Source organism: Malurus melanocephalus, unplaced genomic scaffold (genome assembly GCF_030028575.1).
Source record: "Malurus melanocephalus ecotype Western Australia unplaced genomic scaffold, MMel_1.1 scaffold_667, whole genome shotgun sequence".
NCBI lineage: Eukaryota > Metazoa > Chordata > Aves > Passeriformes > Maluridae > Malurus > Malurus melanocephalus.
This window is the reverse complement of record NW_026623899.1, coordinates 100,643-128,421: the sequence shown is the minus strand read 5'-3', so window position 1 is coordinate 128,421 and position 27,779 is coordinate 100,643. Positions and strand designations below refer to the sequence as shown.

Genomic DNA, 27,779 nt, shown 5'->3' with positions numbered 1-27,779 from the left:
AAAAAAAAAAAAAAAAAGGAAAACAAACCGAAACATGTCTTCTTCCTCCCCCGCCACGGACGACATCGTGATCGCGGTAGAGATCAAGGAGGAAAATGTGATGGAAATGCTCTCCGAAGCCCCTGACGGGCCCGCGCCGCCGCCCCCTCCCGCCGCTGCCCCGTTCCCCATGGAGCACGCAGGCTCCGCCGCCGCCGGCGAGGAGGGAGCCGCGGAACAGGTACTGCTCCATACGGAACTCCTGGCCAGGAATCACCACGCTGCCTCCTCTCCCTCCTCTTCATCTTCTTCCTCCTCCTCCTCCTCCACGCAGACCCCCCTGGCTTTCTCCCCGGACCACGTCGCCTGCGTGTGCGAGGCGCTGCAGCAAGGTGGGAACCTGGACCGCCTGGCTAGGTTCCTGTGGTCTTTGCCCCCGAGCGATCTGCTACGTGGCAACGAGAGCCTGATGAAAGCCCGGGCGCTGGTGGCTTTCCACCAGGGCATCTACGCCGAGCTCTACAGCATCCTGGAAAGCCACAACTTCGACTCCTCCAACCACCCGCTGCTGCAGGAGCTCTGGTACAAGGCTCGCTACACCGAGGCGGAGCGAGCCCGGGGCAGACCCTTGGGGGCGGTGGACAAGTACAGGTTGCGGAGGAAATACCCCCTGCCCAGGACCATCTGGGACGGCGAGGAGACGGTCTACTGCTTCAAGGAGAAGTCCCGCAACGCGYTGAAGGAGCTGTACAAGCAGAACCGATACCCCTCGCCCGCCGAGAAGCGCAACCTGGCCAAGATCACCGGGCTGTCCCTCACCCAGGTCAGCAACTGGTTCAAGAACCGCAGGCAGCGGGACCGCAACCCTTCCGAGACCCAGTCCAAAAGGTGAGGGAAAACTTTTCCTCCCCGCCCCCTCTCCCGCCTGCCTTTCCCTCTCCCGGCTCTTTCTTCCCTTGCAAACATGGCGCTTACCTTCGGTGCGCCTCGTCCTCCCCTCCTTCCTCCTCCCCGCTCCCTCGCTCCCAACACACCCACCCGGCCCGGGCGTGCGAAGCGGCGCGGGGAAACTTCCCGGACCCGCCGCCCCGCGTTCCCGGGGGAGCTCCCGGCACGGGGGAGCCGCCGGGCGGACTCCCGGGAGAGGACGGGACGGGGGTGTTTGTTCCCCCCGCTCCTTGTTTTTATTCAATTGTCGCGCCTGACAGAGTTAATCATTGACGGCCGGAGGACGCGCGGGGTCCCGGCGCTCCCTCTGTTTTGAAACCTGACTCGGGAGCGGGCCGGGCTCGGGTTTCAGCGGGGGAGCGGGGCCGGTTCCCGGGGCTCCCGGCCGTGCCGCGGGGCGGGAGAGCGGCCCCGGTCCCGCTCCGCCCGAGGCTCGGGCTCGGCTCCCCCCGCCCCGCGGCGGGGGCGCGGGCAGGTGGAGGTGACCTCCCCGCTCCCGCCCCCCGCCCTCCTCCGGGAAAGGACGGGAAAGGGGGAGAAAGCGCGGGGAGGAGGGGGAGGAAGGGAGCGGGGAGAGAAGGAGGGAAAGCGGCCGGCGGAGGGGGCCCCAAGGCATTTCTCAACCAAGGGCGCGATTGTGCCGCCGCGGCCCCTCTCCGCGGGACACATCAAAGGGCGAGGGGGGAGGGAGGGGAGAGCGACCGAAAAATGCAGCCGAGGGCGGACCAGTCAGCGAAAAAACCCGGCGCAGCCCCGGGCGGAGGCACAAAGGCCGCCCCCCATCCCTCCGTCCCTCCCCCGGCCGAYGGGCACGGCCGGAGGTGCCTCCGCCGGCACCGGGGGCAGCGCGGACCGGGGTCTCCCCCTTCCCCCGGGCCGGGGGCGGCGGGCAGAGCCCGGAGCGTCCGGCAGCGCTTCCCGGCCTTGCCTCACCTCCCAGCGCTTTGCCAAATGGCCGCGGCCGGTCTCACACGTGTGGACACCCCGGGCCGGCGGAGGGGGGCCCAGGCAACCCACTTAGGTCGCCGGGGTGGAGGAATTTATTTACAACTCCATAACCCAGTCTGTAAAGTTTCTCCTCGGCGAGTGTTTGGTTTGATGTGTTCTTTTCTAAGAAACCTCCTCCCTTGGCTTGAATATTCATTTAAAGTGCCTTGCAAAGGCAAAACACTGAAAAAAATTATTCGTGGAAACTCACATACTTGTGTTAAAGCAAGAAGTCCCGCTTGGTGCAGAGATCCTGGCATGCYGTGGTAATGCAATGTCATCTCCATCTTTTCCCATAGCGAGTCAGATGGCAACCCTAGCACAGAAGATGAATCCAGTAAGGGGCGGGAGGATTTATCTCCCCATCCGCTCTCCAGCTCATCTGATGGCGTTACCAGCCTCAGCCTTCCCGGCCACATGGAGCCTGTCTACATGCAGCAGCTTGGAAACACTAAAATAGCCTTGAGCTCRTCTGGTGTCTTGTTGAACGGGAACCTCATGCCTGCCAGTACCTCTCCTGTCTTCCTCAATGGTAGCTCGTTTCTTCAGGGACCCAACGGTGTCATACTCAATGGACTCAGCGTGGGCACTTCGCAGACTGTTACGTTAAATTCACCCAAAACCGCCTCGAGTGTTGTGAGCAACGGGGTCTCCATCACYGACATACTGTCGTCATCGTCATCAGAAGATGTTAAAGACTTCAAACTCCTCCAGGCTTCGGTCCCCAATGCCACAGCAGCCTTCAGCCCCAGCAACATCCCGGTCACTTTCCCAGGACTGATACCGAGCTCAGAGGTGAAAAGGGAAGGCGTAGAAACTGCTGCTTCCCAGGATGGAGGCTCCGTAGTTACTTTTACTGCTCCTGTCCAAATAAACCAGTATGGCATTGTCCAGATCCCCAATTCAGGAACAAATGGCCAGCTGCTGAACGGAAGCATTGGTTTCTCTTCTCTGCAGCTGCCTCCTGTTTCTGTGGCAGCTTCACAAGGTAAAAGCTTTGCCTCTTGCAGTAAGAGGTATGAGAAAAAGTTGGAATCAGGCACACTTAGCATTTTAGGTGCTTTGGTCCTTTTCTTTCAAGGTATCAACATTGTATCTCAGCCACTGCCACACACAGAACATCAATACAGTTTGCCTGCCTTTATAGTGGTTGTGGTCATGGGTAGACTGTTAGATGAGGCTGAGCTCTCTGTTAAGAGCAGGGAAGGAGCTCTGGTAATTTACACCCCTTTCATCYCATGCTGTTCACAGAAGTCTGTGATACCAGTCTTCACAAATATCTGTAAATTTTACATGTTTCAGTAATTCAAAATATTCCCCATTTGCCATTGAACACTTTCAATGAGAAGATTTATAAAAATGAAAATTATGGCAGCTGGAAACTGTTACCATTGTTGTTCTTGTGGTGGTTGTTTTTGTTTTTTGTTTTCCTAATGAAGGCATTTCACAAAAATACATTTTGAATTACTGTAGACACAACAAGACCGAGCAGTTGCTTGTACATTTTCTGTTCCATAATTAAGAAAGATTAAACTTGAGGGAAACAATAGAAGTAAGSACTAGCTCGTAGATACAAAATGTGAGGCTATTTGGATAAAACTGCCCTCGGTCCAAGGGAAATATGTCATCACAGGTTCATGTGCCAAGTGCACAGGCTCCTCCCCAAGTTTAGAGTTGGTCTTAACATACCATAGTCTGAATCTTGCAGCTGGCCAGGAAGAATCCCAGAGAGCACAAACCTAGTTCTGGATCCCTTTTTTTGAAGCAGGTCAGTTAAAAAGCACAATTAAACATCTTTGTTGCTCGTTGGCYGCTGTATCTTTGATTATGAAAATTATTAAATTGGAATGATTCTCTCCAGTTTCAGGAGCTGTGAATACTGTAATGAAAATCAAGTTGTGCTCATGTGCTTCTTTGAATTAAACTTGTATAGGGTGTGAATTACTCTTGCTGAGGCACAGGGAGGAACACTGAAGCTGTCCAACCGCATTTCAAATGGGTGCAGAATTATAAGGTGCAAAAAYGTGGCACTCACAGGCACTGAAAATTATTGGTACATAGTTTAACCAAGATTAAAGAGAGAACACATTTAGCCTGAATGCCACCTGTGATTACTAAAGCCAATTAATCCACATGCTCCAAGGCATAAACTGACAGCCAGCAAAGGTGAGAAAGCAAGTTCTGTCCTTCAAGTATTGTAGGACTATTGTATTTAAAAGTCGTGAAGTTCATAACAAGCTCTTCTCTGACTATTTTCCCCATTGTTAAAAATACTGATTCCCCACTGGAGAGTGATCCACCATGTCTYTGGTGCAGGGAAAAGTTCAGGTTTTCTTGTATGGATAACTGGCTGCCTATTGCAAGTGAAGCATGCTGCAGGCTATTTTGAGTAAGGCACAGTAAATAATATTGGCAGGTAACTTCAAGTTGCCTGGCTTTATTCTTCGAGTTTACCCATATGTATAGCATCTTCCAAAAMAATCATGATTGATTAACTGAAATTAGTAGGAAGCTATAACATTGCCCATGTGAGAAATTAATCTTCGRTGCTGTTCTAAAAAATTCAGCTGTGTCCAACTGCAGTCTCTTAAAATTGTAACTAAACTGCTTTTGAGAAAGAGAGGTGTTCCAAGTGGGACTCTGTCCCAGGAGCCAGTATTTCTTATTTTAGGAGTTACCGTAATGACATCTGACATGGCATGTCCAGTGAAAACAGCTTCAGGTCATCTCTGGCCACCTCTTCTTGCTTTGGCTCACYGCAACATCCCACAAGCAGTGCCATGGCTTTCAGCAAGGGCAGGCTGTGCTGGGTGACTTTTCACAGTATGGTGGATGTGGAGCAGTCAGAATTTTAGAAAACCATGATAAAGCAAGGTGAAAGGCAATATAGATCTGAGTGCTTTAGGACTGCCTAGTTAAACCGATAGAAATTACCGGTTTTTCGTGTTTTCTGAGCAGGTTGGCTYGGGCAGGTTCTGCCCAGCTGTAGTGGATTTCATGTGTCTCCAGTTCCCACACACAAGCTGTAGTCTGTCACTGAACTATCTTTAATAGCTTTTCATGCTTCTATTCTTAGATAGAAATTGAGTGGTGGCAACTAGTGAAGGCCAAAGCACATTCATTTTAGTCACATGGCTGGGGACTGTTTGCCCCTTAATGAGAGTCTGAAAGATACCTAATCTGATATACCAGAAACTTTTTTTTTTAAACTTTCTGGAAGCAATTTCTATCAACAGCATTGATTTCTTTATACCAAGTTTTCTTTCACCTGTTACAAAAATTGCTGTTCAGTGTTGCATGAAATATTAGTGTACCGAAAAGATAAAGAAGACCAGGACTGCATAACTCTCTGCCAGCTGTAATCTCTGTTTTCCTGTCTTTTGCTTCCCTTTTCCTAGGTAATGTTTCAGTAAATCCCAGCACATCTGATGGAGGAACTTTCACAACTGAATCTTCAACAGTGCAGCAAGGGAAGGTTTTCTTCAGCCCCCTGGCTCCCAGTGCCGTGGTTTATACAGTTCCCAATTCRGGCCAGGCAGTAGGATCTGTCAAGCAAGAAGGACTGGAAAGAAGCCTGGTGTTTTCTCAGTTGATGCCAGTCAGTCAGAACACGCAACTGAACGTCAACATGTCTTCTGAAAATATATCCAGCGCCGGACTCCAGTCCCTGGCSTCCTCCTTAGTGAATGTAACGCCCTCACACAATTTTTCCCTCACACCACCAACTCTTCTAAATGCTGCAGAACTGAGCTCTGGTATCTCGGAGAGCCAGCCCATGTCATCACCCGTGACCAGTACCTCGACRGTGATATCTATCAGCAACACTAACTATGCAACCCTTCAGAACTGTCCCCTCATCACCAGTCAGGATCTGCTGTCCATTTCCACAGCACAGCCCGTGCTTGGAGAAATAGTTTCTACAAGTGGAGATCGTGTCAGCCAGCCCCCTGCACAGGTACACCAGGATTTTGGCAGAGAGCACAGGTTAGTTCTGCAAGCCGTAGCCGATGTCAAAGAGAATTTCTTACCTAATTCTGAGAGTAAGTCAACTGGCAATTTAATGATGCTGGATTCCAAATCTAAGTATGTTATGAGTAACATAGTTGACACGGTATGTGAAGAACTGGAAACGGACAAAAAAGAACTTGCCAAACTGCAGACAGTTCAGATGGATGAAGTTATGCAAGACTTGTAACCTTTTTTTTCTTGCTTTCTGTTTTAATAGATAAGTCTCCAGTTGAAGCCCTAACAAACACCGAGTGGGGTGTTTGGGTTTTTTTKKTTKKTTKRWKGKTTKKTTTTTTTTTTAATTTTAAGAAACCAGAAGAACATTTAAATGTACTGAATCAATGTACAGAGGAATCTCCAGCAATGGCATTAGGTTGCTGTATTTGGTTTGCATGCAGTATTCTCTTTTAAGCAGATTAAAGGAGAAAGAAAATGGCCAGGGCAAGTACTGAGGAATGGGTACAGGTTTGGCTACCAGATACTTCCCTGAAAATTTAACTAGACTCTCCATAGTACAACATACTCTTAACAGTAAGTATACACTCCTAACTTCAGATAGAAAACAAAAATCTCACTCCAAAATGGTAGAAACAATGCAGTCATTTTTTTTTTCTGTTTACTTCCAGTCCATGGGCATTGAGAAATTTCTAAGGAACTTTAGACGATACCTCTCCAGCTCCTTTTATGTTGTTTGAGGTTAAGAAACAAAACAAAAGCGTAATATTGTTACTGGTATGTTTGCTTTTTTTCCAGCAGACTTGCATTCAAACCAAAAATCTCACATCAATCATGTACAGGTATCTAAATGCTACAGCTAGCATTTTGTCAGTGCACCAGAAAAAGCATCATTTGAAACTCTAATTATGCAATTCAGAAGCTTTCTATCCAGTATGAATGTAAATATTGTTTCAGTTCTTATAAAGGAGACTTTTTTTTTAATTAGTACAATGGATTTTATTTATGGTTTATGTTCCCTTTCACTTTAGACACAATGCATTGAAAAGGAAAACGTTTTCTGGCTGTTTAATTTATTTTTATTGTTTGAGCAGGAAGTAAGCGTAGTTATTTCTGACAAGGTTTTACTTTTTGTAGTTTTTTTCAAGCAATAGACTGTAAAAGTAAAATGTTAATCACACTGAAACTAGAAAATTAATTCCCAGTCTCACAAACCCAGGAGGTCACTGTTTCTACCCCCTCTGTCTTTGTGTTCAGGGGTTTTTTTGTTTTGTTTTGTTAGTAATTTGCGAATTAGTTGAACCTTTTTGTGTATTTTTTACAGAATTCCACGTGCCTTTCTTCCTAGTGGCCTTATCTTTGTTATTAAAGCACAGAGGCAGGAGGAATAAAAACATTGATTTGCAAATATCCGTCCTCAGGGCCAAATCCTGATGCCTTACTTCTGCAAGTAGAGCCTGCTGACTTGGGTTCCCCTGCTTGCACGAGTAAGAGAAGTTTGAATTCTTTTGGACRTTGTGGGTGACATTTAGAGAGCCAGGGATGGGTCCTTGTGCACCACATCAGCAGGAACCTGCAGAGGGACCACGGGCAGCGCTGTGCCAAGGGAAATCTCTTGGCTGCAGCCTCGGGCAGAGCAGCAGGAAGGGTTGGCCAGGGAAGGGAACCCCATGTTTACACGGGCCCTTTGGCCAAACAGCCCGTGGGGGAGGGATTCAGCTGCTGGTCAAGCAAAGCTCCCATGCAGGAGTGCAGCAGAGTGTGCATTTATAAACATCCTCCCGGGATGAGCAGCCTGGGAGCTGCAGCCGTGGTCCCTGCCTGCCTGGGACACCTTTCTCCCTGGGGACAGCAGAAGCAGGTGGGCTCTGGGCAGGTGGAACAGATCTTAACCTTTCCTCCTAGAGGGGTTTTTGTAGCATGGAAAAGCACATCCTTTAAGCTTTAAAATACTACTAAGAATTCAGATGTACAAAAATGACATGCTGTTAATCCTTGTGGTTTGGTTTTGCTATATTTTATCCTAATGTGAATATATACAGTAACTAAAGCATGTGTTCATCCCCATCAGGGGCCTGGTCTGAAGCCTTTGGAAGGCGCTGGGAAATGTTTTCATAAGCTTCTGTGGGCTCTGAATCAGGCTCAGGACAAAGCAAGATCACTTGTAAAGCACAAAAAAAATCGGAAAGATAATTGAGGTGGCATATCCCAGTGCGTTTGCCTTGGTTTTAACTGGTTCCACAGAAAGCTTTTGGGGAAGGAAGGCTTTTCAGCGCGCCGCGAGCGCGGCATCGGCGTTTTCGCGTTGTAGTTTTGCACTATGTGGCGTATTTTGCAAGGTTTTCTGTGGAACCTCGAAGCTGAGCTCTGCTGGTGAGCGCTGGAGTCCACACTGTGAGCCAGAGTCTCCAGGGCTGCAGGGAAAAGTGCAGGGAAGGGAAAAATGAGTGTGCAAGGAGCGTGCACGGAGCTGTGTGGAGTCGCTGATGCTCGGCGGGCAGAGCAGCCCATCAGCCCTTGGCTGTCCCCGTGTGCTCCCAGGCAAATGGGGTGAGCGAGGCAAGCTCTGCTTTAAAGCAGAGATTATCACAAGCAGGACATGGAGCTGTATGTTCCCCTGGCACAACTTTCCCTGACGTTCCCAGGAGCTCCGCGTGAGCAGGGAATTGGATAGTCCAGAGTTCTCCAATCCRCTCTGCTTGTTTATCTGTTTGCTGGGCCCCAGCAGGAGCAATCTGTTTCCCACCTCTTCTTCGCCCGTGTAACTCRGATGGTGATGACAGTAGCTGTATGTGCTTTGCATGAAATCATTCAGCCGWTTGGAAAATTAGAAATACCCTGTATCGCTGTCATTTTAATGGAGAATGTGTGCTTGGCTCTGAAGGAGTTGATGGTGGATTAACATTTGGTCTGTGAAGCTCAGACTATATTTGGAGGCAAGCTAGGGAATATTTCAGAGCAGTTGTTGGTGTGATCATGTCTCATAACTGAAGAGACTGTGGTGTTACAACAGTACCTGTTACTTTATTTTTAATTTTTCCTTCTTTGGGTTTACTGTGTTACTGAGGCTCTGAATTCCATGGCTTTGCAGCACAGTTGATGTGAAAACTGTGTATGTTGTTACAGTGGCACGTTTCTTGGAGTGTCTGGTACTTCCAATAGGAGACTTCCCACTCTTCAGCGGGAGTGGAGGATGTACATAAAAGCAGTGTTTTGGGACAAAAGTAAGATTAATCTATTCTAGTCTTCCAGATATCAAGTAACTTCTTATTATCTTTTACTCTTTCTTTCTTTCWCCCATTGAAAATAAGTGTCATTCCCTCCAGATAAGGTAGCTATAACCTCATGTTTTCTGCAGGTACATATGCACAATATAAAGACTCATTGCACGGTACACTGTGTTTAAAATAGAAATTTAAATAAGTAGTTTTTCTCCTTACAAGGGTAAATTTTTTATTTTGTGGCCCTCAGGCAGGCAGGCTGACTGYTCTGAATAGGCAGTACTCAAAGCACCGAAAAGTGTCCAGGGCCAGATCTTTGGCTGCTGTAAATAAGGCATTGCTCCACTGATTCCCAAACCAAGGATTTTTACATGGTGTTTAGRGGATTTGGATGCTGGTCTCCCACATGTGGGAAGGCAGTGAGTGTCCAAGCCCCACAGACAGCCCTTATTATCACATTCTGCTGTTTAAATGGAAGCTATGTCTACCTGGCATACACACTCCTTCTCTTCCTCTCTGTTGTGAATGAGAATAAAGGATCATTTCAGCTTCACATATGTTTGTAACTTCTAAGTCCACTGGAAATCTTACAGAAAACATTGCCAAATTCTACTACTCTTCTGGTCCCAGACTCAGCTTTGAAAAACATGCCTAAAATTTAAGCAAATTCTTACAAAGCACGATGTTGAAAACCCCTCTCTTCTTTACTACTTTTCATTAAAGCTGCCTCTGTTTCACCCAGAGTTTTGCAGAAAACCAGAAACAGGTTAAATTGAATCCTCTGTGTGGACTATTTGCAGCATTATCCCTGTGGTCTTGCCTGCAAGGACATTTCAGAAATGTAAAAATGTAAATCATGGACATCTATCGGCCAGGTCCTCAGCTGGGCTAAACTATCACATTTCCATTGACTTTAACATCCTTTTCATGCCAGCTGGGAATATGGTCCATTCATTTCACTCGTGTTAGGTCAGGGACGGATTTGGCCCAGTACATGSTGGCAGCACAAACCAGAGCACAAGGCTGACACTTGGGTAGAACCAAACAGTCACAGTTTATCAAAAGCATATACCTCTTCCCATTTACTGCTTCTCCCTACCTGTGGATTCAGGAAGACTCATTCAGAAAGTGGCTTTACCCCGAAATGAAGCTGGAGCTGTTGTTGCTCTCAGTCTGAGATTGATGACAATAACGGACAGGTTCTGACTTCCAATCCTGCAAAATCACCTCAGTAACAATTTTCAGTTAAATTAAATCAGGGTGGAATTTGGGCCCTGTGTGCACAGGAGATTTTCATGCACATAGATTTCCAGTATCTGTGTGTTTTTCTTAGCAGGGCAGATAAACAGGAGGATGCATCCCTCCAGTATCATGTGAAATATGTGTGCAGGGGCATGAACTGCCCTGTGCTTGTGGTCGAGAAGAATGTCAAATCATCAAAAAGAATAGTGATTTTATAAATCTGAAAACAAAAAAAAAGGTATTTTTAAAAGCAAGGATACCTTAAGTCTTCCTGTATCTCCTAGTASTTATTATCTTGAAGGATATTTTATACCTTAGTTGTATGTTTCATATAATTTAAAACTTGCTTCTTAAATTTCTGAACTCAAGGAGGGGGTGAATCTTCTGGCTTTCAGGATTCACGTTCAGAGGATGTTTGTTCTTTTGCTGCATGTACTGTTTGTCCAGAACTAACCAGTTATTTCTCCAATATGGGTTTTATTGTGCCTTACAACAAATATGAAATTTAAGCGGAATGTACGCGTTAGAGGAGGGAATAATCAAGAAGACTTTACTGCACTGTTAGGTGATGCTGCCCCAGAGTGTATCATCAAACATATCTGTGCTTAATTACCCAACCAAAGAGATCTAAAGTATGTATGTTTGTTGTACTGTAATAGGGGTTTGTGCCTGGACAATTAAGTGTTTTATTTGTATTCTGAGATGATGTGAACTTATTTTTCTAAACACTATACTGAATAAACTTTATATTTATACACATCTTGTGTAAATATTTCTGTTTGGATGTCATGGGAGTGCTTTGAATTTCATGTTACAAAAGCAGTCTGAAGTAGAAACTTGGCTTCTAATGACTCATCATGAAGGTGATGGCAACTAGGAATGACTGTGCTTGCCAGGGATTTGATCTAAACCCTATTTAAGCAAGAACGAGACTTTCTGTTGACTTTAGGAGGTTTTGTCAGAATTCTAAAATACTAAATTAAAAAACATAAATCTTGTACCTCATATTGAACCTATTTGTGTCTCAACCCAAATTTCCACCCTAATTAGTTGGATACTTTAAAATCTATTTCCACCTGCTGGTTAGGACCAGTCAGTATTTACTTGTGGCTCCCATGACATTGGCATGGATTCTGTGTCAGGGGCTTTTTTTTCTGGGTAGATAAATTCCTGTTTGCTAAATTCATGTTTGTTGAAATTTTYCTTTAAAATGTTTCACATAGTGTCAGACTTGGTTTTGGCAGCCTTTTGAGAACAGCTTGAAATGTTATGTTCCCCCGATATTAAAGGATTTAAACACATTACCATATTACTTCAGATCTGTGTTCCAAGTACCAGGATTGCCTGGTTACGATTTTGATGCCAAAATGAACGACAGTAAATCCAAATGGAGTAATCTGTGCAGGTGAAATAGTTTCCCTCACTGAAGCTATATATACATTAGAGATAATTAACAGCCTGCACACGCCAGCAGGAAAACACCCATTAAATTATGTTTAGGTCATAGGAAGCAAGGTGAGGTCCGAGAGAGAGATTTTTTTTTTTTTTTAATAGATACAGTTAAAAACATCWAATCCATGATGTTCTTATTCACTAAAACATTACCTTTCTTTGGTGTTGTTCACCTTTCCTGCAYCTTTGCCGTTCATCTCAGCCGTGTCCCACTCGCTCCAGGCAGAGCACAGGGAGTCAYCTCCCAGCCCAGGGAGCATCTCCCCTCTCTGCCTGAGGCTGATCCRACTCTGCAGCTGCCAAAGTAAATCCAGTTACCCCTAAGGTAGAGCCAGCTGCCTCATTGCCCAATTCCTGTTTCCTTCCCAGAAGCAGCACTCTTGACTCAGTCCTGCTCATGGCGCTTCTCTTTGCCACGCTTTGGTTCTGCCTGAGCAGTAGGACTGTGATRGTGTTTTCCTGCCCTGCAGATACCAAATTCCTGATGGATCCCAAAGCAGCAGCTCTGTTCCAGCTTTGGGAATCTAAAGCCATCCTTCAACCTGGCTGCGAGCAGCTTCTCTCATTTCTGCCTCGCAGCGCAGCCAGGGGAAGGAGCAGCAGGACCACCACTGCTGGGCTGGCTCCAGCCCATCCCCTGGGAAGGGATTTCTGGCTGTGCAGCCCCCACGTTCTGGATGAAGTGCAGGGGTTTTGAGAGCCCCGAGAGGCGGAAAGTCTCGGCAGCGTATGCAAATGTCCAAATTCTCCCTGAGCAGCCACCCATGCGGTATGCAGGATGAATCATGTCCTAACGGAGCGCATTCCTGCTACTTTGGAGGGCTTTGCAGATGTGTTCCAGGTCACCCTGGGCGAGAAAACCACACACAGCCACGGTTCCTTCTTTCCTGGCAGCCTGTGCACACGTGGAGAAAAGGGGGACAGCACCTTGGGAAGGGCCTGGGGATGCTGGAGGGGGGATGGGGGGCTGCCAAGGCAGTAGCTGGGATGGAGCTGATAGTAGGAAGGCTCGGGTGAGGGGTGATTTCTCTTGATCTAGCAAGGAGACAAGCTGGGAAGAGAGGCAGTGTTGGAAGACAGCGTTTATTATCCTCTATATTCGTATGATTTTTCCCCGGTGCCAGATCAGAAGGGGATTTTGCTGCTCCAAGAGGCAGAGGTTGGGTCAGTAAAACAAGATTTTAATAAGAATACTCACTTGGAAAGCAGAGGTCTCCTTCCAGGCTGCATCCCCTGCTGTGGTGATCTCTGGCTGCAGAAATCTCTGGGCTGGAATCTTAGGCCAGTATATGGATACAGATCACATTTTTAATATAAAAATACATTTCAGAAGGTAAATGATTCCCAGAAATAGGAATTCATCTGCCAAGCAACGTGCACATAACCGACTTCACACTTAGAGGTGCCAGAAAGTTCAGGAATGAGACCAACAATAAAAAAACCAACACACGTGTGAAAAATCTACAGCCTTRAAGCCAGATTCAATAAAAATAGCACCTAGTTTATATGCTACAGAAGCTGGCACACGGCTGCAAAAGCTGAAGGAAAGAGATAAAATGTTCAGAAGTTGCACGCAGTCCAGAGGAACGGAGCAGCCCTGGAACAGCGCTGATGGTTACTCAATAACTCATGTTCGATATTCTCCCGTGTAAGTGCTTTAATTCCTCATCCTGCTGCTTCTTGGGCAGAAAGACACAATTTGGAATACTCGGGGCTGATCAATACGCTTTGTTGTGGCAGCCAAAGTGCTCTGTGATAGACCTTGTGTTATGAAAGGATTTCCAGAACGTTACCGCATCGTTTCTTCCCTGCTCTGCCCGCTGCCAGCCGGAGATTTCGGTGTTCGTGGTATCCCTTACCCTGCCTGCAAATGCAAATGCAGCCCCTCCCCTGAGGCGCTTACAGAAATAAGAGGAGGAGAAAGGAGAGGAGAAGGGAGAAGAGAGGAGGGGAGGGAGGCGAGGTGATGTGCCCTGGGCAGGTTGCAAAGCCAGGTCTTTGCCTCCCCCTGTTGCTTTGCCCACTGGCTCACGGCACCTCCTGGGGATGCGATGTCCCTTGACAGCAGTGGGAAGGTTTCCTGCTGTGTCCTAAGCTGAGCATGCCTCTTTGGTTTATTTACTGAGTTTACAGCCTCTTTCTGCTGCTGATTACTGGAGCGGCTCTGGACCAGCATCCCTGAGCCTCCAAGCCTCCAAAAAAATGCTCCTGCCTGGGTCATCCCATCAGGGTGATGCACACACGGGCCCTGAAGGACTCCAAAGCCACCCAGCTCCAGATCAAGGCAATCTGAGAAAGGTTTGACTCATCTCCCACCAARTCCAAGGAGCTGAGCTGGGGAAATRCTCAGGGGAATGAGGAAGGGTTTGTCCAGACCCTGAGCTGTGCATGCTCCTGCATGTCCTAAGCAAGTGGTTTCTTACAATAATTAATTGGGAACAAATGACAATTTAGATCTTACTCATGTCCTAGGGAGATGCTGGGGATTTTGCTGTTTGCTGCTGCTCGATCAAACCAAGGCAGGCCAGGGGATCAGAAGGCAGCTCTGAAAGGCAGCATTCAATATAATCACAAACACATTTACAACACACATAAAATATAGAAGTTGTCTGTATTTAAAAAAAAAAAAAAATTAGTATTGCATGCATGCAGATGGAAGTGAGCACTGACCAGATTAAGAGTAAAAAGAAAARAATCTTTATTCTGAGGTCCACTATGAAATTGTGCAAGARKGMRRMSWSKYYKCMYTCTTGCAGGCAACCTATAGAGCCTAGTTCAGAACTCCACCACAGATGGGTTCAGAATTCTTCACTGTTGCTGCTAAACATGTTGTCCCCTTGCTCAGAGCCTGTGGCAGCAGAGCAGCAGGGGCAGCAGGGGCTGASTGCCCTGTTAGTGCTGTGCTTGGAGGAGAGGCAGATTCAAGCAGTATCAGGGAGAGAGCTGCAGACTCCAGGGAAGTGATACCAACTTCATGTGGAGGGATTTAGTCACATCTCACCCCTGCATGGGGAGTCACATCAGCTTCTGAAGGCTGCTGTAGCCCTTCTCCTCCTTTTTTTCTATAAATATAGTGGTGTTCTCTGCAGAGTTTCAAAACATTGAGGTGTTTTTGCTTCTTGCATTGCCCTCAGGGTTTGGTGTCCCCCAGATTTGCCAGGAAAACAACAAGCTCCAGGCCAGAAAAATAAGACACACTTTTCCATGTCCACCCACGAGGACAAGGACTGGTTCATGACTACAGCAGGCCCAGCCTCAGGTCAGTGAGCACTGAAGTGTTTCAGCTGAACCCCCATGGCATCTTCCCCATTTTTTGCTTGTGACCTCTCCAGACTCCCCAGAAAAATTTCGACGGGCTCATTTAGGGGCTGCTCTCCTTTACCATTTCCCCCCAGCCCTGCAAACCTCTGTGATATGAGGGAGGTGGGACCCAGGACTTCCAAAAACAGCAGTACCTGGCAGCARGCTGCTGATAGCAGCCTATTTCGAGGTCTGGCTTTATCAGGGAGAGCCTGGAAATGCTCCCAGGAGCACAGGACACGCTGCACATACCAGGCACGGTCGCCTTGCACTGGCCAGCAGAGCTGCAGGACGCCTGGTCCCAGGGCAGAGATCAGACAGMACCAGCTCCAGCACAATTCACTGGCCCAGCACAGAGGTGCCATGAGGATATTTGGCACCTCCTGCTACATTCAGCAAGTCTCAGTAAACCCCTCTGGTCTCAGCTTCTTGTAGCTTTGTGGGGTTTTTTTTTCATGTGCAAACCAAAGGCAGAGTAAACCCRAGCCTCAGGCTAAGAATGCTTCATCCCATTCCTTTGGAAAAGTCAGTCCCAGCAAATGAGACAACTTGATTGTGGTTTGTTTGTTATCCAGCAATGGCAAGAATTGGTTACCTGTCCATGGTGAGAAGTGCTTCTGYTCCTCCCAGATTTCTTCACCAAGATCAGAGTCTTTTTCTCTTACATTTTGAATCCATTTGGGTTACAAAAGCCAGACTTGTTTCAGGTAAATGATGCTCACGACAAACAAGGAATAGTCATTTGCTGGGGGATTGGAGGACCAACCCCTCAGATTAAAGTACAGCATACAGCCTGTTTCTGTTCATCTCTTAACTATTCTCAATTATTAGGATCTTTTTAGAATACATAATAAATTAATGTGAAATAAGCAGCTGTTTTTAACATATATATTTAAACATATATATTTATTTTAACTCATAACACTGGAAGGCAGTAGGAGAGCTGCTCCTAAGCCCCAAACCAGACAACACTCCTGCTTAGGTTTTACCAGAGCCAAGTCCAGTGGAAGAARCTCTGCTTCCATTGCAGCACCACAGGATCCTGTGGTCCAGGCCTCCACCCTGTGAAATTTGTGCAGAATCATCCATTTATCTGTATTTCACAAGCACACCCTCTTCTAACCTCCACAATGCTCCTGAAAACTCTGCCTAACACAGTGCTGAGCAGAAACACTCGATCAAGAGATCATGGTATTTTGGCCTGAAACCTCAAGACAATCACTGCTCCAGAACAATTTCCCACCCATCCCAGGGAGGCTTTGCCCAGATCACATTTCCCCCGTTCATCAGGGCATGGAACAGCACCAAAAGGCTGCCGGGTGCCAGGCTGTGTCACCTCTGATGGCTCTTCCCTTTCCAAGCAGAGGATCATGTCATCAAAGGCAAYGAGGCTGGCATGACATAATTTGAGAATCCTGCTTTATAGCCGGTAGAAATCGAATCCCAACAAGTCTGTCAGTAATGATATACCCCAGGTAATGCAGGGTTGAAATCTCCTGGCCCCAAGTCTCAGCCTTRTGCTTAAGCAATGCTCTGATTTGCCAGCTTTCACAATTTATGGGCTTTGCAATATTTAGTAGATGGTGAGAGAGGGGAAGTGCACAAGGGGGGTTACAGCCACAGCTTCCTGCTCAACTTCATTCTTAAGTTCCTGGTTTTAAAATGCAGAAAAAAAGTTTGGAGATACTGAAGGTCTCCAAGCCAGAAAAATATAAATTTGGGTACATCACATCCATCTATCTGTCTATCTATAAGCATTTTATATCAAATCTGGTGTTGCCTCATGCGCTCCAAGCCTTTGGATGTGACAGTGCTGTGTGCAACGAGAAATTTCAGGAAAATAAACAAGGGTACAAAAAAGTTGCCATTTTAGAAATAAAATTAATGATTTTTAATAAATTTTTCAAGAGAATATTTTTCAAAGCTGCCTCTAGATCTGAATTTCCATAAACTTAAAATAAGCCTTCTGAATCGATTTTCTAGACTATTGCATATAATTAGTGAGGATAATAGCTGATTTCTTTTGAAAACTTCAGTATAACACCAAAACACTTTGCTGACCTAAAAACAACCCCCCAAAAAGTAGCTTACAAATGCATTTCTTGGAATCAGCACTTGCAAAAGTGGTTCTGTTTTTAAGGAATCTAAGCAAATTCATTCTACATCCCTGTATAACACAGGCAGGATTTCCAGAGCATCCTGCTCCTGGCAGCTCTCAAGGCTGACAGCACAGACCACTCCATGCCAGATTACTTGAGACTCCAATTCAAAACATAAATAAATGTCTGCATACAAATTGCATTTTGGTGCATCCATAATTATCACAAACAAATGGCTCCCTGTTGCAACAAATGGTTTTCAGCTGAGTTATCACCCGTAGAAGGGACAAGACAAAACTTCAAGAGCTGTAGGAAAGAAGGGAGAAAAGGAAGAGAAACCTTCCTGATGAGCCTTGTATCGGCTACCACCCTCAGCCCTGTCCCAGGAAAAATCCAAAATGTTGTTCTCCCAGACAAACCAAATAAATTTTGGGATTTTTATTTGTTGTAACATAACAAGGTGTTACAAGAAGAAAAATCACTGGGCTGCTCAGCTCGCTTTAACTTTTAAAGCTTTGGCCAAAACCAGGAATTTGAAAAGTTAATGGTGTTCTTCCTTCAGTTCTGACTGTAATGGGTGTTAAAATGTTCCAAATACTTGTATTTTTGCAAAACAACAGGAAGTACGAAAAAGAAAAGATGTGTTATACTTTATTTTTCAAGCCCTACTTAGAGACAGCTTGAACTGTAACTATCCCAAAATTAGCTGATGTTAACCACYAGGAACCTAAAGTCCAGTTCCTAAACATCTGGATTTACATCTCCCCATCAGTGCAACAGTAACAGCATTTCCCTCCTCTGTGGCAAGACACAGAGACAGGGTGGGATTTCCCCATCTGGAATGGCACAGTCAAAATGCTGAGGCCAGACCCTCTTTTATCTGATCAAGCAGATAAAATATATTAAAAATATGTGTTTAAATTTGTAAGATCTATTGAAATATATTAGATGTTACATTTTCATATGTAACATATATTACGTATTTTATATTCTATATACATAATATATACAATGGATTGTTGGATACTATGAAACTTGCCCCTTACACAGATGACTGCTCAGAATTGTCCTGGGTGTTCAATCTCTCCCGAATTTGTGCCAATGCCTCCCACTTCTGTGTTATCTCTCTGTTCCAACCCACCTCGTGCACACTGGAACTGGGAGAGGAGTCCAGCAATAGAGCTCTGCCCTTCCTTTTGAGGAGCCTTTACCTCCCCACCTCAGCAACATTTGACCAATTCTGTTCCTCTTCAGCCCATGTACAGAGAATGGAAAGTTATTTTTCATGGAAATATAGAAAGGTTTGGTTTGGAAGGGACCTTAAAACTCATCTYGTCCCATGGGCTGGGACAACTTCCACTCAACCAGGTCACTCCAAGCYCCATCCAGCYTGSCCTGGAACAGCTCCAGAGATGARSCAGCCACAGCMTCTCATTTTAGTCAAGTCAGGTTGGTGATGCAGCCAAGGCTGGACACCACTTTACCCCCTAATAATGCATTTTAAAAGCCATTCCTTGAACAAAAAACTGCTCCTCTCATTGTCTGTCTCCCAAATCCAGCAGCACAGCTCTGCATCCTGCACCACTGTCCCTGCTCCTGGGCTCRCAGAGGGTGTCACTGACCCACCCARTGGAGCTGCCACAACTTTCTGAGCAGCCACTTCCATCAGCAAAGAGATCACCCTCACAAATCACTGCCTGGAAAGTCTGCGTGGTATGTGGCTTAATTTTCCTTTCCATAATRTGAAATCCAATCTGAAATGCACAGATTAGTTTACTAATCTGTGTAAATCCTATTAATAGCACTTACGCTGCTCTGCTCCCATTCACATTCTAACAAATCTGCTCGGACTGGCTTGGTTTCCCCTCATCTCCTGTGAGATCTTCACACCTGGTTGCGGTCACGTCTTCACAGAATAGCTGGCCACAAATGGAAACTTGTRCTTTGCAGACATCACTCATATTTTAATTCGTGTCCCATGGCCCGTCGTGTTCTGGATCAAAGCATTARAGCTGTAAATCACCATGGTGCCATCGAAGCTAAAGGGATTATACAAAGGATCACACAGCTCCAGTGGGGAAGGGCAGAGCTCTCACCCTCCTCTCCCCCAGCATCGCTGGCTCCTGCTCCTGCTGCATCCCACCCCTCACAGCCCTGCTGGCACCCAGTGACTCCATCCTGCCCTGGGCACCTGGCCCAAAACTGGGGCAAACACCTGCAGAAGTCCTGCTGGCAGCAAGGAGGTGATGGACCATCTCTGGAGGCACTGGATGTGTCCACAGCAGAAATTCCCTTGTCACCCGTGGGTTTAGGGTGCCACATCTGACACCTGGGCTGGTCACTGCCAGAAGGAGCAGCACTGCCAGAAGGAGCTCCACTGAGCTCAGTGTGGACTCTCAAAGAGAAGGCACYCTCTGTTCTACTATAGAATAAACCATTCTCTGTTTGAAACAACAATATTTACTTTCCCTGCAGTGGACTCCAGTGGCTCCCTGTGTCACAGACGTAGCGGGAGGGGTCAGAACCAGAAGAGAAGGAGAGCAGGGCTTGCATGCCTGSCTCAAACTTCCTAATCAAGTGTGCATTAATGAGCTAATCCACCTCCTCACTGCAGTCCCTTGTGCTTCATTTCACCACTGTCCTGGAGTCCTCGTGACCGAGCACCTTCCACAGCCTSAKCCCATCCCAGAGCTCCATGCAGAGCCAGGGCCACGCTGTTCCCTTGGTGTGAGGAGTCCTTGCCCTTGGAACAGTTGGGATTTGCCAAAACCAGCCCTTGGGAAGGGCTCTGAGCTGTTGGCACTCCTGACCTGTGCCCTTGCAGCCTTCCACCCCTGCTAATGCATTCCACACCATATGCCAGGCTGGAGAGGGTGGGTGTAGGAAAAGAAGGTGCCCTGCCAAGAAGAAGCTCCCCGGACTTATCAGATGGAAAGTTTTAATGGAGAACAGCAGAACATGGAAACTCTCAGGTGATGAAAGGGAAAAGATCTACTCTAGATCACTGAAAGGAAGGGGTTTGGGTTAAAACTACATTTACACAAATCCACAGTAGGACAAACCCACTCCTGTTCTCCCTGCCAAGGGATCCCTACATCCTGCAAAAATCTGTTGGCTGCATGATCCCCACCATCCAGCTCTCCTCAATTCCTAGGGCCAAGCAAGGCTCTGAAGCACTTTCACTAACCTCAATATAAGGCCAGACCTACAGTGCTGAGATAGGTGCAGCACAACCCTGGATGTATTTCCAACAGTTTTTCTTCCAGAGTGTGAGTCAAGTTAGTAGCATAAAAGATTTGTGACTCTTTCATTCTCTACRGCTGAACTGCATCCACTCCCCATCCAAAAGCATATGGGTTTTCTCTCATTGCTGTAGAAACTTTTCAAGGTCAATACAGCTTCATTCTCTCCTAGTTTCCCCTAAAATTAAAGTTTTAATTACCTGAATAATTCCTGGAGTTTACTTGAGTGTTAGCTCTGGAATTGCTTGTAATACCTTAGCTCTCTGGAAGAAATGTTTAAAAGCATCATCCACACTCAAGAAATCTTTCCCAAATTCTCTTTTACAAGGGGCTCTTACTTGTTACCTGTGTTAAAGCTTGCCTGTAAAACAGCTGTTTGTTTACAGACCTTTAATTTCTTGGTAAAGGTGCCAGCTGTGAGATATTAAAATGCTACAGAGAAATAATAAAAAAAAAATTAAAAAGAGGAATTTTTAGAGTGAGAGAGACAACCAGCCAAATACAATATGTGGCCAGACAGAATCAGAASTGCTGGCTGCAGAACAAACCCAAGAGGCATCAGACAAACCGCCCCAGCCACAGTGATAATGGTTCACCAGCAAAAGGAATGCACAAAACAAAATGGGGGGGAAGATCCCCTCCTTCCTCCCCTGTCTTACCCCCAAAAGACCATCTGACAATGCTGGTGCCTCTGATTCATTCAAATTTGGGAATTTGGGAATTTGGGAATTTGGGAAGGGCAAAGAGGTGCTTGCTGGACAGGAATTTTGCCTTTGGTATCCTGCCTGCCCCACCCTGAGCAGGCAGACCTCAGGAAAAGCGGTGCTTAAAATACTCAAGGGTGAGATAAGAACAGGGGAACAGCCCCTCTGAGCCCTTTGTGCATCCACCCAGCTCCTCTGTAAAATGAGTGGGATTTCTGCACCCTTGCTGCAGAGCATCCCGCGACCATGGCTGGAGGGAGACTTTTGTCTCAACATCCAGCCCATGAGCTCACGGCCAGTTTGTGCTCATTTTCCACCCTGAAACAGCTCTTTCCTCTTGGATGTGTCACAGGGACGGTCACAGACCCTCTCTCACCCTGCCTTTACTGCACAGCTCTGCCAGGGGTTGGCTTGCAAAGGGTTCCTTGTCCTGGTGTCCAAACCTGTGTCACACCCTCCATCAACACTGTCTGCAGAGCCCCTCTGGTTTCACACCCAAGAAACTCCTAATTCACCTTCTCCTCCCTGCTGCTCACAATCCTTAAATGAGTGTGAACATTCAGCTCTGCCAGGAAGGTCCAAAAGGTGAGGTAAACCCACAGCTGCTGTTCAAACCCTGCCCAAGGACAGGCTCACAAGCTCTGGTTTCTCATTCCCAGGCGCTCTCAGGGCTTTCTGCCCCTGCCTGTCCCCACGATGGAGGTTTCTGCCTCTCTGTGCTCTTGGCAGAAGCAGTGGTGTGTCCCCTCCACGGTCATTGCAGAGCTCAGCCTGCTGCACCAGTGCACTCTGCAGGAGCAGGAGACTTCAGCCAGCACGTCAGGTTACAAACGTGGCTATAAAAGGGATTTATTTGTTACGGGGGGACAAAGATCCTGTGGAAGGATAAGGTGGATAAGCAAGAGAAGCCTCCTCTCAAACCTCATGAATGCTAAAATCCTAGATCAGCCTTTGCAGCCTGGCTCATCCCTGCTTTTGGCTTCAGAAATTCAGGCTTCAATTCCTGCTATAAAATTGTGGTGTTTGATTTCTGGAACTTGCTGCTGCATCTCCTGCTTTCACACACCACGATGTCGAGGGAATACTGGCATTGCCTGGTGTAAGTGTGCTCTGGGGGCAGTCACAGAATTTTTGCTGTACAGTTTTCTCCACATCAAAACCCTTTTTCACCTACCTGGAAATGTAATTTTTCTATCATTCTCTATTTCCAGGGCTGAGTTGCACAGGACCCCATCTTTGGGAAAGCCTCCATGTGTCACATTGATAAAACTCCCTTTCAAATGAATTTTAATAGAAGTATTTGTAATTAATATTGGTTGCTGTGTAAAGGATCACAAGTCCCAGCCCTTGGTGTCTCTCTGCCCTACGTGCACAAACACAAATAAGCTGCCAACACTCTCCTCAAAGCTGCATCCTGCAGCTCAGTGATCCCACTGAGATCTGCATGCTTGGGAAGAAATTTTTGGGGTGCCAGCAGCAGCCACRACCACATCTTTAAGGCAGAGGAACGGATTGGAAAGTGATTGTGTACCAAAATAATCATGAAAAACCCCATTTTTTTCATGCTGTCTTCATGCTCTGCCTAGCAGATCCTCCAARAACMCMTCTATTAYAACTGATAATAAAGATAARTTTCTACCACRACTTTACCTCAAMAAGTGCAACCCCGTGTGTGTTGGGWRTAAGTGGAATTGTTGCAAATCTCCCAAAACTGAAGGAACTTCACTCGAACATGAGGAAAAAAAGAATGTGAGGAAAACAGTCAGTAGATTAGACACTGTGATCTGATCCACTAGAGGCACAAAGGGCATTAAATAGAACTGAAACTCAAATTTATTGAAGCCAAGAGAGGGCAAACCTCGGTGTAATTAACCTAAAAGATTCACAGTCATGGAGTATCATAAAGGCCAAAGATTTGTCCCTGAGAGTGTGGAAATATATACATTTATACACACACATGAATATCTAGAAATAAATGTATCTAACTATGTTCTCCCAGGGCTGAAAAGGACTTGACAACACCATTCAGTCTTTCCCCCAGCTCCAAGACAAGATCAAATAGACCTCGGTATTTTCTGACAGATGTTTGTCTAGACCTGTTTTTWAACAGAGAATCTCCCACCTCCCCAGGCAATTTATTCCAGCACTTCCTTTTCTTCTTCAGSTCCACACACACACGCACAGGTATCTTTATCTCAGAAGGTGAGCGGAGCAGCCTCTGATGACTTGCACATCAAAAGGCTTTGTGAAGTCATTTCTCATGGCAAGACCTTTCTTGCGAATGACGTACGAGCCCAAAAAAGATCCCATCGTGACCTGAGGTGACAGGCTGGGCTTGGGGGAGYAGCAGATGGGGCAAGGGGGGCAAATGGGAAAGGAGGGGGGAAATTCAGTCTTTCSCTTATTAACCTGTCAGATTCGTCTGCTGATAAGAGAGATCGACTTGGTGCACTCCGTTTTTAGAGTCAAACTTTAAGCTCCTCTCTTCTTTTATAAAATAAATACGCTTTTGGCTTCTTCAGCAGCCACCTCAGGAGAGATGCTGTCCTGTCAAACTTCAGTAAGGCAAATAGGGGATGAGGAATGAGGCTGTGCAGCTGGAATATGTAAATGGCAGGATGGAGAGCAGCGCTTTTCCAGCCACACTGGGTATCTATTACCTCCACTTTTGGACTGACAATGCACCAAATGTTTCACTGCCTGGGGCCTTACAAAGCTGACCAGCTTTTATAGCTGAAAGCACTAATGCAGAAAGGCAATTGGGAATTAATTATTTAATGTGGTTCTCATTGGTAGAAAGCTCCCACCCCTCCTGCATCTCAGCTACCATTATACATATGTTGCTTTTTGTCAGACTACAGTGATTAGACAGCAGTGGAAAATGAGGGCTAAGTCCTGTTCCCACTTGCAGTGAACTCCATTGAAATCAGCAGATTTGCATTCAATAAGCAAGGGCACAGTTTAGCCCCGTGCTAGGAAAACATCGTTTATGACAAAAACCTTAAACAGATTGCAGCATCTGCATTTCTGAAAGCAAGCTTGCTCATACCTCTGCTCCCAAACTCCCTCTYTGACAGGCAGCAGAAGAATATTCCCACTTTAAAATTTAAATCTACACAGGTAGCCCTATTTGTAGTAAGTCAGACTGAGCTCCCTTTMATTTGTCTGCTTGGATGCCTCGCTGGAGCAGACAGAAAGGTGTATCCCGAATCCACACCGCATGTTGGTTCAGCTCCAGCTTCTCCCGGGTTCTCAAGATAAGCATCTATTTCATTTAGAGCCTTTTTAGTTATGACCTGTGAAGAGGCAAATGTCCTTTTGAAGATCTCCCTGCAACAGCTGCATGCCAGAGACTCCCGGCCAAGTTACTTGAAGAGCTTAAGGATCAGGCCCCACGTATTTAAAAAAAAAAAAAAATAAAGTGCAGAATAAGATTCTGCAGCAGGGCTGAGAAGGGGCATGAACTTACCTGTCAGTCGTGATACGTGGGAAACTGGTAACTTCTTAACTTCTTCCCTGCAGTCACCACCTCTGGAATCATTCTGGATGAACTCCCACAGGATCCTACAGAAATTCAAAATAGTGAATTACACCAGGAATTCATTTATTGCAATGTGTTATATTTTTCCAAACACAAAATACATTGCAGGTTTTTTTGGTTGTTGTTTTTTTTTTTCTTTTTTTTTTTTTCCCCAGCTCTTCAGATCAAAAAAAATACAGCTCTACAGATGTGCTTTTCTAAGATCCAGTGGCATGAAACCTGAAATGCCCCGGCAAGATTCAGGAGCGAGTTTTAATCACCATGGAAGCACGACACTTTTGAAGGTCTATGAAATTATACACCCAGGTCTGAGGAGGGTAAACTTATCCGTCTGGGCAGATCTGCTGATAAAGACAGACAACTCATTTTCTCCTGGAAAGTTGCATTATATGTTGCTTGAAAAAAATGTTCAGTTGTTAGAGACAGGTTTATGACGGGAAGAGAAAAAAGCAGCGCCGGAAGACACTTTCTGTAAGGGAAAAGGAAAAGCAGTGTGAAAATGTTCCCTGCATATTCAGGAGGTGGAAAAGAAGACGGGGCTGAGCATCTCTCAGGGCCAGACAGAGCAAGGCTGGCGACGACAGAGGCATATGGAGACCCACCCAGGGCGCAGACAGAGCGGAGGACCCCCAGACCTCGGCTTACGCAAGGTGACCTTTCCCCTCTCTAAAATTTCAAAGCTGGCGTTGCCGGCGCTGAACAGACTGTGTGCCATATGTAACATGACCTCGGCTCGGCTCTGCCAAGCCACTGATGGCATCACTAATGAGAGGTGAAAGGTCTCCTCCTTGCAGCCAGCTTGGAAACCCACCGGGACGGCGGGTGCGGCACGGGCCCCCCAAAGCTGGATCGCTCAAGGCAGGACCCTGCTGCCCCAAAACCCCCTGTTCCCACATGTGGGTGCCCACTGACCTCCCCACACGAATCCAAAAGGATGATGGTGCCTCTTCCCTCGGCCCAGTCGAAATTGGCACAGTCCCCCAGCAACGGAAATATTTGTYCGGTACCCAAATGCAAAACACATCGGCAAACAGAGCCTGGGATGTAAATCCTGTCCCCGGTCCAGCTGCCACCCTCCCAGCCGCCGGGAGCACCTTGCCCTGAGCGTGGATCCTGAGTGGGCATCGGCTGGGTGRGAAGGTGGATTTGGGATTGGGGATRGCACAGAGGGAGRASAACCCCCAAAGTGCCTGCCTTGAACTGCAGAGGACCCAAAACGCAATTTTTTTTTTTTTCCAAGCATTTTGCATTAAATGCATTTGCAGCAAAAATATCAACCATTTGCTGTATTGCAGCAAAAATATCAACTAACTCCCACAGCGCCTTTTTTTTTCTCTTTTTTAAAAAAGGGGATTTGGTGGGTTTTTTTTGCCGTTTTCCCGGTGTCCAGCGCCCCCCTGTCCCCTAAGGCAGGGACAGAGGTGACCTGCCCGCACAGCACTCCTGAATTCCCTGTCCCGGTCACACGTGGGGACAGACCACGTGCGCGGTGGGTGTCACTGATACGGGTAGGATGCACGCGTGGGTGGGGTGTGGGCACGGGGGTGGCACCGTTCACATGGCTCGGTGTGAGCACACACGGGGGTCCGCCCACAGGTGAGTGGGTGTGTGCCCACAGGAGAGCGGGCGGGGGTGTCTGTGCCACACGAGGGTGTGCATTCGGGGTGGGGAGCGCGCACGGGTGGATTTTGGGGTGCGGGCGCACGGAGGGGCACAGGTGGGGGGTGCGCGCATGTGGGTGGGGAGTGCACACGCGGCGTGTGTGGGTGTCACGCTTGCGGTGCCCCGCACCCCCAGTTCTGCCCGGCACCTCGGGGGGATCGGGAGGGCTGGAGCCGCCTCCCCGAGCGCTCGGCGCGGAAAAGGCGCCCGTGGTTTGTTTCCGTTCCTCGGGTGACTCATTCCTGGCACATGTGGCACCGCTGAGGTGCTGCCTCCCCACGCAGGGCCAGACCCCGCGGGGAAGGGCTTGGATTTACCCCTCGCTGCTCTTGTGCCGGGGATTCATTTTTACATCGCATCCGGCGCTGACAAATTCAATTATTCGTTTCAAATACTTATTCCGCCCCTCGCCCCCGGTCCACCCTCATCTCACCGGGGCGCAGAGAAGCTGCCCACGCGTGTTGGGCTGCGCTGGGACATATCCCGCTGCCGGCCGAGGAGTGCCTGCAGAGGGACAGCTGGGGSGTGTTTTTGTGTTTTTGTGCCACGGAGGAGCCGCATCTCGAGGGAACATCCTCCCGGCTGCGGGGAAGCAGCGCTCAAACCCGCGGCAGACCCGCGCATGGTTTGGCCGCAGCCTAATTCCTGCTGCAGTGTCTTATTTTAAAAACATTTAAAATTTTGTAAAACGGGCAGAAGTTGCAGTTAACGTTGTCCCGTGTGGCGGCAAAAGCCATTCTGCTGAGAAACGGGAAGAAAACAACGTGRCGAGAACGCGAATCCGCCGCGCTAACACCGCGCGTCCCTGCGCGCCCGCGGGGGGATTCCATCGCCTCTTGTCCCCTCGGCGTGGGCATCCCACCCTCCGTGGAGGGGCTGCAAYCCGCCCGGCATCACTGAAAGGCTTTGGAGAGCTGTGAGCAGCTGGGGAAGGAAGGGTGGGGGTCTCCCCCTTTGCGCGGGGGGACTGCAAATGATGGGGGGAGCAGCGCACCCCGAATACCCGGGGACGGTGCCGCGGACACGAACACGCGGGGGAAATGCAGCCCAGGCAGGGCCGGCTGGAAGCCGAGCCGGGCAGGCTTCCGTGCAGAAAAGGAGTTAAACCCCGCCGTTGTCCTTTGATTTAGGAAATGGCTCATCCAATTCAGTTCCAGATTATTCAGGGGCAGGCTGCCTCGCTCGCTCCCTCTCTCCCCACACCAGCCCAAACATCTTGAAGTAATCAGCAGCTGAGAACGGAGACGTCCCCCTGGCATCTCAGGTTAAAGAAGGAGGTCCAGGAAAATGTGGTAGAGCCATTACAAGAAACCTGAGATGCATTCATCAGAGACTCCAATTGCCATCGCATTAGGATTGATTAGAGACCAGCAGTACCGTAATGACCCGGAAAGCGGGGCATACGGGGATTATTAATATCAGACTTCTCAAAGGGAAAA

At 47.5% G+C, this 27,779-nt stretch overlaps 1 protein-coding gene across 2 annotated transcripts; it reads left to right on the top strand.

Moving 5' to 3' along the window:
* The first annotated feature begins 6 nt into the window (after window positions 1-6).
* Window positions 7-6,183, top strand: LOC130584088 (homeobox protein SIX4-like). 2 transcript variants are annotated; one of them, XM_057383851.1, is made up of 4 exons: window positions 7-220; window positions 314-867; window positions 2,214-2,902; window positions 5,313-6,183. In XM_057383851.1, exons 1-4 carry the CDS (start codon window positions 35-37, stop codon window positions 6,107-6,109), a joined length of 2,226 nt encoding a protein of 741 aa, XP_057239834.1. In that variant the 5' UTR covers window positions 7-34; the 3' UTR covers window positions 6,110-6,183. The 2 variants fall into 2 exon arrangements, with proteins under 2 accessions (XP_057239834.1, XP_057239833.1); XM_057383850.1 differs by having other exon boundaries at window positions 7-867.
* The last annotated feature ends 21,596 nt before the right edge of the window (window positions 6,184-27,779 follow it).